The following is a 13640-nucleotide window of genomic DNA, read 5'->3' as shown; positions in this document are numbered from 1 at the left end:
CAGAATGATGGCGATTTGGCAACTTTGCCCCCTCATTTCTCAAAAAACGTGCGTATACTCAAGCTAAATTTTTTACCAGAGTTTTAGGGTATCATAAGGTATCGTTTGGGCCCGGTTTCAGAAAAATCCCGCTGGCCCAAATTGTGCCATTCTTGGCGTCGCTCTTTAAAAAAGTGAAGGAGGAGAACTGACCTTAGCTCAGCTCTGAGAATTCCATGACCTATAATAAAATGCAGTTTTTCTAAGTTGGATGTAGGCCTGGCCTCTAACCAAGACTGGTAGCTGTCTGCAGTGTACTCTTCATCTTGCAATTTCCTTCTCACATCGTCACCTAATTTGTTCTTCCGTTTCAGTGTTAAAGAGACTAGTTTGTGACGTATTGAGCGTGGTTTTGTCTTCAAAAATGTTTCCTGTGAAAAATAACAAGACCAAAACTAATACATACAGCATACTAGTACATATAGTTAAAATATGATGATGAGAACTGAAATCATCATTTTCTCCAAATGAGATTTTACTGTAGGTGAGAGCCTGTTTCCCAAAACCTGCTCATATACAATTTCATCAGGGTACGGAAAGATATTTTTGATAACAGTGATTTCTGAGACAGAAATATATAAAAAGCTTCTTTACAGGACTGGAGGTGTTAAAAAGAAGTAAATTTTGCACAATGTAATTTAAGAATGCCCATTCAGTGCCTTTACATTTGCAGCTGTTAAATTACTATAAATATAAATATTTCTTGCAGCATTGTTTACTTACATTTGAGGTTTGGCTAGATAAAATTATTAAAGTTAAAGAATTTCATGACAACTTTCAAGTTTTCCATACTCTTCAATCACTTAATATTTAAGTCTTAGGAAGACTGACATTCCTTCGGAAAAATGATACGAGCCATAATTCATGATTAAAATGTTATTGCACCAACTGCGAGCTTAATGGTTTCATTAATGAGTATTAGAGGTTCTTAATTTAAAGAGCTTTTGTAATATTTTGTCAAAAAATAAAATTAAATATTTGGTTATGAACTTTTCAGGTATCGAAAAGTACAACTGCACATAATATAGGCACAATGGAGTTCTGTCAAGATTGTTGGAGTGATTTGAGCTCAACACAAAATAGAAGTAGAATTTGTTGACAATGAAAACAGATAATTCCTTACAGGGTCCATGCCCATCATCTGAGCTTCTTGGAACTCCTTGCTACGGATGAAATTTCGTCCCAGAGTTGCTGTAACTTTGGACATAACGGATGTGTTGTCTCTGTCCATCGTGTGGTAGCGAGGTTCTGCTAGGTCACCACAAAATCTGAGTATTGTGATCCACAGTGCTTGCGCAGCCTGGAAAATTTTGACATATACACCTTATGAATGAGTTTGAAAGTAAGAAAAATTGATGAAGAATTCTCTAGCCTTCAATGGTTTTGTCCTACTTTTACTGGGAAAATGGAATGAAATTTGATTTACCCAAGGTAGGATTTTTTCTTTATTTTGGCATGAGACCTGAAAAGCGAGCTCACACTTGTGAATAAGATTCAAATCAAAATACTTAATGAGTTACCTATTGAGAAAAAGAGGAGCTTTCGTTTATTCATTCCAAATGACAGTTTTTTTTCTCTTTTTTCTTTATTTCTTGTTTTTTTTTTTTTTTTTTTGTACTTCTTATCAAGAGGATACTCCAAGACCAAGATATAGATGGCTAGACTCAGAAAAAGCATATCTCAGAATACAGTGTTGTAAATTTTTCTTGTACATATTTCATTCAACAAACAAAAAACAACTTATTTCTATGTTTTGAAATTTTCTTTGGTCTTCCTTTGCCCTGCAATGATTATTCTGAATGAATCGCAAGTCATAATATTTGTTAGCTTTTCATAAAAATGATCAGAGATTTTAAGGGTCTGCGATTAAGTTTTATAGTTTCAGACTTTAGCCACTGATATTTCAAACATAATGTTCTACATCAGAATGACTGGCACCTGATAATAACTATTAAAGAGCCCCTTTGTGTTAGATTGGAGGAGTAATTGGGAGGTGGGGGATACACACAGCTGCAAAATATCAGAAGAGTTAAACAAACCATAATTTTAATTTTTACTTTAAATGTAACCACTATAATTGGTCCGTGGCACCCATTTTTTAGGAAATTTACTTTCTGAAAATGCAGAATGAACTAGGCTGCTGGAACTTTTTTCATAATATTTCACCTCTAAATGGCAATGAAATCAGTTTTGAAAATTCCAAAAATAGGACCTGCTTGAAATGATATTTTTGGCGGGCTCTGATGATGTAGCCAGGCTAGGGAAAGATAGTTTGCCTTGCCACGTCAACCTGACCATTGGCTTTTAAGTGGTCAAATTTTGATTATTTTTTTTCACCCCTTAGAAATTAATTTTTGAACTCTTCGATGAAATTTTGGGAAGTTTCATATCCAGAAAACTGCAACAACCCTACACAATTTTTCTGCCACTACCATATCATTATTAAACATGTAGTGAATTGGAGTAAGATTGTTCAAACCTCTTGTAAATAAGAAAGTTCAGAAAGGACATGCCACTTACCAGCTGATCTCCTTGCGTGTGCAGTGGTAACAAAGGGTGTTTGAGTGGTTTGCGTGAATATTGATGAGTGATGTTTCCTTGAAAATAAGTGGCAGCAAACTTTTGGAACTTGAATTCTGATAGATCTTCATCCTGTTCCTGTGATACTTGGATAGGACTCATGTCCTCTTCATCCTCTAGGTCTGTTGCAGCTGGAAGATCCTGCAGGAAAAATTTTCATTTTTTATTTACTTCTTCCTTCTATGACATGAACTTCTGCGAGACATTATCATTTACTAATGCTTCAAATTAGAAAATTAAAAAATAATTTTGTAGGAGAAGCAAAATAAAACTTCACTTTGAAGATTAAGTAAAATAAAATGATTTTAAAGCAGAGCAAAATGTAAATAATATTTGATAAGCAAGTTTTAAATTGTGATAGATACTATCTAAAATCTTGTATACATCAACGTTAACTCATTTTTATGCTAGAATGGTTTATCTATCTAGAAATCGAAGAAACTTGGGCAAAACAATCGCCCATCAACCGTGAGAGTTGACTTGTCTGGGCACAGTTATTCCAGGCAGTGCTGTCAAGTGTACTTGTCTACGTCTGCGAATGCGTTAATGTAAAAAGAAAATATTATGATGATTATCGAGAAAACTAAAGCAAGGGATAATTGCTGGACTTACCCTGAAGACAGAAGTTTCTCTAGTCGGCAAGGGCGCTTCACTACTCGAGTCTGGTAAAAAGTCGAACATAGCTTCAACTAATTTACTATCATCTACTGGTTCATCTTCTTTTTTCGCCGCATCGTTAATTAAATTTCGCTTGATTTCCATTCTTCGTCGTTCTTCGTACTCCATTTCCATTTCTTTACGTTCCATTTCTTCTATTCGATCCTAAGAGTAAAAAGTACAAGGGGAAATTACTAGTAAACCAAAAAAAAATTTATCACATCCACAACATTTGAAGCATTATTTCATTTCAGGTAAATAATCTAGTTTTATCCTAGTTTGATGAGTCTTCTTGTTTATCTATTCTATTAATCCATTATAGTCTCCTTCTAATTATTCCTGGATTAATCAGGATGAGCTATACTGACAAGATATTGACTGGACCGACGATCATGGAGGCGATATAAAAAATTTACTCCAGATTTCATTACTAACGATTTGTAGATGATACATTTTCACATGATACATTCAAACATGATCTGATTCCATACCAATTTTATTCCAAAAAATGTTTAGTGATTCTTATTGTATAAATGGACTTGGAAAAATCCTTTGGTAAAGAGCACTTGCAAAGATCTGATTCACCACAAAACAACTTTTTATACCATACTTATCATTTCATTATGCCAACTGTTAGGACAGGCACGGTAAAACTTTATTTTATTTTTTTCTTAGAAAATAATCAAAACTTCATTTAATATAGCTGTATATCCAGTCCATGAATAAAATAGAAGGATCCAGAGGTGCAATCAATGATGACAAAAATAAATTAAGAGGGGAAAAAACCTCTTTTAAATCATCAATGCTTGACTGGGCAAGTCACAAAAGTAGCAACACATGTAAATTGATGAAAAAGTAAAAATGAAACTCACCCTGTAATGTTTTTCAGCTATTTCCTTGGCTCGTTTGTTGCCAGCTTCTTTCAACTCTTTCTCTTCCTTCTTTTTCAATTTCAAAGCTTCAATTTGGTTCCGATATTCAAACTAAAAGAAGAAAAAATGTATGAACAACAAGTTTTAAGATTTCAGAGGCAAAAACAGTTGTTTTAATTAAAATTTCCGGTTTGTTATTTTAATTATATAGTATGATACTTCTAATCATGGCAACTACGCAGACTGCTATCATGTTTGGGTCAAGATGTGCAACTTTGAAGAAATAAAAAACAATTATATACCCATCTACTTCGACTAATTTCTTAGATGTCTCTGAATCTGTTTAGAACTATAACCACAGTAATGAACTTACAAGTTTTCAAACATAATAGTCAAGGTATTATTTTTTATAAAATTTAATGTATCAGTCTGTCATGTGCAGTAAGTCTCATGAGCTTAGTTATGAAATGAATTGGAGGTACCCACGGTTAGACAAGTAATTGCTGAGACAACGAAGAGATATGAATGTCATCTTGAAAAACATGTCAATGAGGAGGCTGTAAACCTCTCAGATAGTACAATATTGGTGAAAAGATTAACAAGGTGGGAGACCTTTGAACTCTCATCAAGATTTACCTTGTAAGTAGTCTGTAAGGTATGAATGAGAGTGTGAATGGAGTGTGAAAGAAAGAATGCGAAACCATTAAACTAAAAACCTTTATGTTAAAATATCTCTAAAAAAGAAGGCAGAGAATTTTACAATTCCTGTTCTTTTAGATAATCATCGTATTATCTGACGTTACCATGTAAAATTAATGCAATTTGTTTAGTTTAAGTTTTAAACCACGTAGATAGATACAAGGAAATACTTGTAGTAGTTATGTTATATTTAAATAAAATTCCTTCAAAAAAAAAAAAAGTTATGAAATAATCTGTGCCAATTTATCCTTTTTTTACCTCCCGCATTGTAGTTTCCTGGAGGGGGATTTGCACACCACTAAACGCCTCAATAAATGATGGATATTTTCGAGTTTATATTTTTAAAATTTTAAACCTGTAGTTGACGATGACTTGGCATTCTGATCATTTAAATATTTTCAATGAGATTAGAGCCAAAAAATCTGTTCTTCAGTAAAAATGCAAGATGGTTAATCTCTTTTCATTTCCTCAGCAAACAAACCTCAGAAGGATGGCATCTAAAATCTAACATCTAACACATAACAGGGTGTCTACCAGTTATGAAAAATGAAACTTGGGGACTTTCCGGGACTTATAGAGAAGTTTTTTCAAGAAAATCGGGGACTTTTTTCCCCAAAATAGTGAGAGAAAAGGAGCTAGTTAGAGCGTCAAAAGGCGTATTTTATACGACTTATTTTGCGAGTCATGTTGAACTGATGAAAACATACGAAAAACCAAGCAACACTTCAATTTTTTTTAATCCTGGTTATACCGCGCCGCCGCAAAAATTTGAAAATGCCGATGTTTAGGACGATTTTTATCATTTTTGGGGGACCTGAACAAGACAATTGGGGACTTTCAGGGATATCGGGGACACCCTTCCAAAATCGGGGATAATCGGGGAAATTGAGGACTTTTGGGGACCGGTAGACACCCTGTATAAGCAATAAATGTACCAGCCCAAAATTACTTTGATTTTGTTGAAGCGCCTTTGAGCAATAATCCTCCGAACATGAGCTTGAATCTTGACGATTGCCCACATTTTCTTGGCGTACATTCTTCGAACAAGATAGCCTCTTGCTCTAGCTTGGAGACCAACGATATGTCCTCGCAAGTGTCGGAACCGGTGTGATAGAACTCTGGATCGAATGAGAGCCTGAAGTCGCATGTAACCGACTCGCATTCGCTGGTACCTTCTCCGCTGTGCCCAACCCTTCCAATACTTCTGAATAGTCATTGTCGCGGCTTTCATGCGTTGATACCTTATTGAAAAATAATAATACATAAATAAATATGGACATAATAAACAAACATAATAAATGAGGAATAAACAAAATAACATAATGCACATAACTGATGACAAGTGAGCAACCTACATGATGATAAAGAATTTGGATAACCATGCGAGTGAGTAAAGTTAATTTTTCTAAGATTTGTTCATGCGCTATCTCTGTACCTTGTTCCACAACAATTGGTTGTTCATCCCCTGTAATGCTTAAATTTTGAGTGTTATAGCTATGAATTTCCCAAATTCTTGTTAACCCATTGACTTAAAATGACGGCTCCCAGCCGTCATCGCAGCGCTGGGCCAGCTCTGAAATGACGGCTCAGAGCCGTCCGCTGATTGTTTGCGTTATTTCGGCAATTCTCCGGTAGATTGCGTTCTCATCAATATTTATATGAGTAGTGTGGCCACCCTATGACTTATTGTGTACGGTAATTTCTTGTTTTGTCACGGTATTTTCATATTACTGTGCGTTTGCACATGAAATAACCTCAAAATTTTCTGATTTTCGCTGATTTTGCGATTTAGACAGCTATAAACCACATAAAAAAATCATTGTGTTCAAAGTTTTCACCATTTTTCTCAAACGTTGTATTGTGAATGCTTATTTTGTCAATTTTCACCCTTTGAGAAATAATTTCTGGATTATTTTGAAGTGTTCAAAGTTGCTGATTTTCGCCAAATTAAATCGTAATTCCTGGCCCGGCAGGGTCAAATTAAATCATAAGTCAATGGGTTAAAAGGACACTCTAATGGAAATAAATGATACAATGGTGAGTACGGTAGTCCTGAGAGAAAAGTCCAAAGGTCCAAAATTTCATTTTCTCCCCAATAAAATGAATTAAGTGCTTCTTATTGAGATTTCATGAGCACATGCCAAAACACTGGTGCAATTTACCTTCTCCGATAGACCCATCCTTTTATTGACTTCTGAAGGATAAGAATATTCCTAGTCAGAACACGATCTCTTTCTTGCTCCAGAAATAGGTCATGCGCATCCTTCAAGAATACTTTTGTGTTTCCTAATTGGTAATCAGAACGTCCCAAAACTGCCTGACAAATTCGTCCAGTTGCTGCACGACACTCCGTCTAATAAAAATAGAAACATTGAATTTAACAAAAAATTTCATCAATGTAATTCTCACAGAATTTCCTAAGAAATATTTGTGGATTAGCGAGGATAAACAAAATAAAAAATCTATCGAAGGTAACTATGAACTCTTGTAAAGTCAGCTATTTATCGAAATTGGGAAGATTTTATATGGAATAGTTCAACATTTTGGTAACTTTATTTAAAAAATCGAAGTAAAAATTTATCACATTTTGAATACTGTTCTTCATAACTGATGTTAGCAAAAAATTTTAATGCACGACTCTTATGCAATTAATATAGTAGCATTCTCTGCAGAAAGTGTAAAAATCCATTGTTCAGTTTTGGAGAGCAGCATCAGCAAAGAATTGAGTTTTCTCACCAAAAATGATTGATGTTTGCTCAAACAGGTTGAAAAAGGTTTACAAATTATGACAAAGATCATGGTAATTAAAAGTTATCAACCTCAATGATAATATGAAACTTGACTCAACGGAGAGCCATGCTAACACGTTGTGTCAGAAATTAATCCTGGTTTGGTGACTGCAGTAGGTTATGGCTGCGTATGTGACAGAACATCTATTGGCAAGCAGAATTTCTAACTAACCTTATGAGCGGGAGGTATGCCTGGAATGAGGAACCGGTACCTTTCGACAAATTCTTTGAAAGTGTGTCTTATTGGGTACCCAGCTCTTCGTATCCGAATTGTTTCCATCATACCAGAGTAACGTAGTTGCCTACAGCATAACCCTCGGTCAAACAACTGGAAAAGGGAACAATAAAACATTGATAATCTCAAAATAAGTTATGACTTGGTGAAAAACACAATAAATATGAAAGCTGAATTGCAGATGAAATACTAGTTGATCAGCAACGGAAATCTGACGAGATACTCTACATTTGTTCTCCAAGTGTTTCAGCGAGATTAATCGCCAGCTATTCTTACAATGTATGTTTACAAAAATATATGAAATTCCCGAAACATCATTTTAAGAGGGGGTCAAGTTCATTATAATAGAATGCATCAGGTCAGGGATGTTCAAAATGACATCGTGATAGATAGCATGATCAAATAGCTAGTTTTGTATGCCTTCCACAGTGGAAGGATCTGGAGCTGTATTATTTAGGTATCTCAGAGCACTAGAAAATGCTGACAAATCAACTTTTGCATAGGTTTAAACTTGTACTTACCATCGGTTTTTTAAATTCATTTGGTTTGATACATCTTATGAAAAAAGGTTGACATGTGCTCAATGTTTTCATTAGTAAATCAAGTGATTTCTTGAACTGTGTTGATAACGTTGGTGCACGTTTTCTTGTTTCAGAGCCCATTCCAATATCTTCCGCAAATAGTAATTTAAGGAACTTATTATTAGCTATATGAATTAACTGTAGGAGATCAGCACTAAATGTATCTCGATTTTTTTCCAGGAAACCTTGAAAAAGAAAAAATAATATAAGATACCTTGAGATAGCAGAGCAATATATTGACTAAATAAGATCATAGATGAATTGCATTTTGCAATAAGGAACCACTTTTTCCGGCTCTTCCATTAAAGTACCTTTCTGCATAGGGAAACCAATGGCACATATGCTGTTTCTTAATAGAGCAAGAAATAGTGGTTCCTTTTTGCAAAATGTGGTCCAGATGTACCTAGAGACTATGAAAACTTTTGGAAATCCAGATTTGTGAGAATGAGAATGATTTGAGAATGAGACCTTAAAATAGTTTCATCTATGTCTAAATCGCGCAAAAAAAATTACTCTTCAACCGTAGAAACAGGTACGCTTAGGAATTTAATTCACTGATGCAGCCCTTCCTTTTTCCAAACAAAGAGAGAAAAATACGAAGTGAATTCAAAGATTTCCTTGTGAAAAAAGAGCTTTAGTGATTGGAGGATCTTAATTAACGCTTGGACTCGCCAGGATTTTAAAAAGGAGAAAAAGTAGTTTTAGAAAATATTTACACACTTACCTCTTGTATCATAAAATACAACGCCAGCAAAATGATTTAAACCGAAGGAGGTGTTAATGTCTGACTTTGGTTTTAGGTAATTTCGATGCCCTCCATGAGTTTTGTGAAGTTTTGCTAACATTGTTTGATCGGTACCCTGAAAATAAATTAAGTTACAGCTTTTAATTCAATAATAACATTAAAACATCCATCTTTAATTTCAAAATAGTCTTCAAGTAAATTATCACTGATGTCACCTAGGAAAGTATGACCAGCCATACTAAACTTAAACATTGCGTAAAACTAATGTCTCTCGTCACTTACTCATTTTGTTTTGATCCACCTTGACTTTGAATTGAATTTTAAAAATTTCTTCGTTCCATACAGATATTATTTGAATTAGGAGAGCTTTGTTTCTCTGTGTATGCTATGTATAGGTGCGTAGCATGCAAATGACATATTGACATGATGGAGACATACAAATAAATACTATATTTTATGTTTTTTAATAAACAAGAGATAAATCCATACGAGAACATTGCAACATTTGAGCATTAGAGTATGCACCAGACGGACAAAAAAGAAAACTATGACTCTCTGGTAGAAATTAGGAAATTATTTAGGGAATTATTGAAATGGGATGTTACCTTAGGAAACTTGGACTCTTCATCAATGAGAGCCATGATGTTCAACTGCTTGATAGCAATTAAATCTAAAGCATCTTGATTGTCCACAAATTCTATATGCTGCCAATTTATTCCTTCCAGATTATATTCTTCTTGTTCCAGTTTGAAAATGTGTTGCACAAAAAACTGTTGTAGATTCTCATTTGCAAAATTAATGCAGAATTGCTCGAAACTGCAAATTGAAACGTAAAATTTACTTGAACATCATTACTGCAAGCTCCTCAAGCATCTAAATTTTCACTTTTTGTCACAGTTAGTTCTACCATTCTATTGGGCTGACTTTAATGAGATTTACGACTAGGAGCAGGTGATAGTCTCTAGATAAGCTCGCTCTGTTCAGATTTCTGAATGACTCTTATGTTATGTCTTAAAGTATTGAATTCTTACATTTAAACGATGTAAATGCTTATCTTGTTCTGTCACAGTTTGTAGGGAAGATCTTACTGGGCCGATTTTTATGATTTTTGCGACTATCGATTCAAGATAGCCCCTTTGAAGAAGCAAGCCTTAGAATACCAAGTGCCCTCGGGGGGTTGAGTCAAGTAGCAGCCAAGGGGCACGCCCCCTAGTAATAAAATAGGTGCTGAAATACATATTTACACTGCTGTTGAGCTTGATGAAATATAAAAAATAAAAATTAAAGCATACTTTCCTTGAGCCTCTGGGCCTTCAATACAGGTATATAGATAAGACATTTTTGGGCTACATTGAATTCGGCGAAATTAAATTGATTGCGATTTGTGAGGATGAAAATATGGACAAAACTTTTCTACTTAGCATGGCCATACAACTGAAAATAAAGCGTAATGGCACTGATGTGCGACTGATAAGTGGACGTATTTCTACGAAATGGAACTAAGCGCCATAGGAGGAGGAAGGTAGAGGGGGGCTTGGATTGGCGGTGGAAACGGGCGTCGGGCTCGTTCCGTCCTATACTCGCAATGCTTTTCCATGGCGCTTAGTTCCGTTTGACAGAACGCGCTATCCGGCATTCTAAATTCCTCAAGAGGAACTCAAATTGGCGCTTAGGTCCGTTTGACAGAAATACGTCTAAGTGTTAAGGTACAAAAAAAAGACGAAGAGGAAAAGAGCATAATTACTAATGGACTTACCTATTCATTTTAAAGTTTTCAAATCCAAAAATATCGAGTACCCCAATGGCGCTCCTTGCAGTAGACTTAGGTTTGTAAATAGCATTATTAATTTTATTGACTATGTACACAAACAATCGTCCATAAATACCCTTGACAAATGCATCTCTTACATCCACAGATTGCTCCCGGGAAAGAGTTGATACCTGTAAAACAGGAGACAGAAACTTCCTAGTCTTTTGCGTAATTTCTTTGCGCTTTAAACAATACCTATCATTCTTTTTAATAAAGTTCTATTTAATAAACGAACTTCGCAAGACTTGGCAATTTTACTTAAAAAGGATGTAAAGTCCTGGAAGCTTTGTTCGGCAAAGAATCCTGCCTCCATCTTCTGGACACTTATGGAATAGGAAGGGGAAGATGATTGGGAACAAATACATTTTAATATTCACATGAAAATGATCATTACGTTGATGTAGCACACTTTTGAATTGAGTCAGATATTTTTTTAAATTCTGGATTAAAAAAAAAACATTCATAAGTAGGTGTTAAATGAGAAAATTTTACAGAGCAGGGAATAGATTTGACTTTTCACTAATGTAGTGCAATGTGATGAAAAAGCATGACTACCTTTAAATGTATTGTATTTTCCTTAGTGCTGCGATATAATTGAAGAATTCAACTTACCACTGTTTCCCCATGAGCAAATAGTGTCTTGAGAGTTAAAGCATCTATCAATGGTTGCTTGGGAACACCTAATAAATTGGCTACACGAGATACATTACTATGATCTGGTATTTCCGTTGCATCCAGGTTATCTGGAGGGGGAAAAAAAAGAAACATTAATTATTTTTAAAAGTTTTAAAGGGAGAATGAGATAAAGTAGCTGACAAGAACTTTAGTGGCTTAAATTTTGTATATTCTAGGTGGTGGTAATTACCTTTACTTTTCTTGAAGATAAAAATGACTAAGTAGTACAGATACTCAATGAAAAGATGAAAAAGAATCTGAATGAGATAAAGAACATGGCTGTGAGAAAATTATTATCATGGTAAATGTGAAACTGACAGCAGTTTGCAATAGTTTATAGACTAAGTTTAACAGAGGAAAATCATTTGCAAAGGAGGAATAACTGCCTCAAAGGCAGGGCGCTATGTAAAAAATTAAATATTTCAAACCCAATTTTCAGAAACGAAATATTTATTCTTGACTCTGAATTTTTGAAAGGAATAAATGAAGAAGTTGTTTTAATTGAGCTCAAAACAACTCTTGACTCAATTTATTTAACAAAATGGGGATTAGATCCATTCAGAAATTCCTAGATTCATTGTCGTTCTAGATCTAGTGAATTGATTTTGCTTTAAATTAAGGTTACTGGGAGGAAATTATACCTCCATGACGGGAGAGATGAAACAGTGGAGGACTTACCAATAATAGCTGCCTTGTATTTGATATTCCCAGTATGCAAGAGAGCTGCTAATAATTTTAGAACATCCCAAATTTCTTGTTCAGTGAAAAGTAATACTTTCATTGCTGATCTGATGTCAGCAAATTCTGCTGCATCGTCTCTTCCTTCACAGGTAATACTACCGCCCTAAAAAGAGAAAAAAAATAAGAAATAGAAATAACGGTGATGGATGGACTAACTATTCCAGATAATTGTACAGCCAACGTTTTTCATGGTCCTCCTCTTCTATCTCTGATAAAAAACATTTTAAAGGAATAATTTAGAGAAAAATCAGACTGCAATTTGATGATATTGAATATGCCAGACTCTTTCCTAAAACAGCTATTCTCTTCACATTGATATTGGCATTTTTTGGATGCCTGGAAAGTAGGGAAGAAGGCCAACTTACATGCTGCGTATGGTATGAGATTGGCCCTTCCAAGCTCTTTTCAAAATGGTATTAGCTAGAAAAATTGGTGAATGAAAGGATACAAGGATTTATTTCCAGGATTTTGGTTGTGATTTTGTAAAAGTTAAGAAACATTCCAAGACCTGGTGATGGGAGAGAGAAGAGATCATTTACTTCCTCATGATGGGAAGACTTTACTCAGTTTCCGAGACGTTGAGTGATAATTTACCCTTTTAGCAGCCCTGGCAGTACTTTTGGGGCAAATTATATACAACAGAGGACGAAACTGACACTTCCGAGAGGATGGACCTCTTCAAGATGAAGGAATTAATCAAATTATTATCTTACCCCAACAAGATATTTGTACTGGGAGGCATCACCAAGTTCTAACTTCTGCTTCTCTTCTTTTGACAAACCGGCCAGCATGCAATAAAATATGTGGTAATTGCGTTCATCCTGCGACTGAGACACTATCCGAGACTTTTCTAATAAGTACTGTTCAATTTTTGCTCCTTCTATGACCCCATTATGATTAAAATGGATGTCGATGTACTTCCCAAAACGTGAAGAGTTGTCATTGCGGATTGTTTTTGCATTTCCAAAAGCTGGAAAGAGAATTGAGGTAAATTACTCTTTTTTGAACAAGAAAAAAAAATTGAGGTTTAAAATAAGCATGGACAAAAACGAGAGGCTTGAACGAACGAAACTGAGACATTGTAATGCATTGCGTCTGACACATAATTCACTCGATTAACAGTTTTTCAATTATTTTTTTACATAGAAGAACCGAAATACGAGGCATCAGTTACTAAAATTTATAGCACAAAATTTGCAAGTCATTTCAATTTTTGA

At 34.8% G+C, this 13640-nt stretch overlaps 1 protein-coding gene across 1 annotated transcript in view; it reads right to left on the bottom strand.

Annotated features, from left to right (window-relative positions):
- Positions 1–13640, bottom strand: part of ck (unconventional myosin-VIIa ck) — a 94781-nt gene that overhangs the window by 17912 nt on the left and 63229 nt on the right. The window contains exons 6-20 of the mRNA XM_072301140.1: positions 13137–13393; positions 12361–12526; positions 11620–11750; positions 10954–11138; positions 9803–10013; positions 9177–9312; positions 8393–8637; positions 7809–7964; positions 7010–7200; positions 5797–6088; positions 4149–4259; positions 3232–3441; positions 2560–2760; positions 1163–1339; positions 193–410 (exon numbers count right to left, since the gene is read on the bottom strand). Of these exons, the coding sequence (XP_072157241.1) occupies positions 193–410; positions 1163–1339; positions 2560–2760; positions 3232–3441; positions 4149–4259; positions 5797–6088; positions 7010–7200; positions 7809–7964; positions 8393–8637; positions 9177–9312; positions 9803–10013; positions 10954–11138; positions 11620–11750; positions 12361–12526; positions 13137–13393 (2887 nt within the window). The remainder of the gene's footprint in view (positions 1–192; positions 411–1162; positions 1340–2559; positions 2761–3231; positions 3442–4148; positions 4260–5796; positions 6089–7009; positions 7201–7808; positions 7965–8392; positions 8638–9176; positions 9313–9802; positions 10014–10953; positions 11139–11619; positions 11751–12360; positions 12527–13136; positions 13394–13640) is intronic.

This window comes from Bemisia tabaci, chromosome 1 (assembly GCF_918797505.1).
Source record: "Bemisia tabaci chromosome 1, PGI_BMITA_v3".
Lineage (NCBI taxonomy): Eukaryota > Metazoa > Arthropoda > Insecta > Hemiptera > Aleyrodidae > Bemisia > Bemisia tabaci.
Note: the sequence above shows the minus strand (reverse complement) of the source record. Positions and strands in the feature narration are given on the sequence as shown.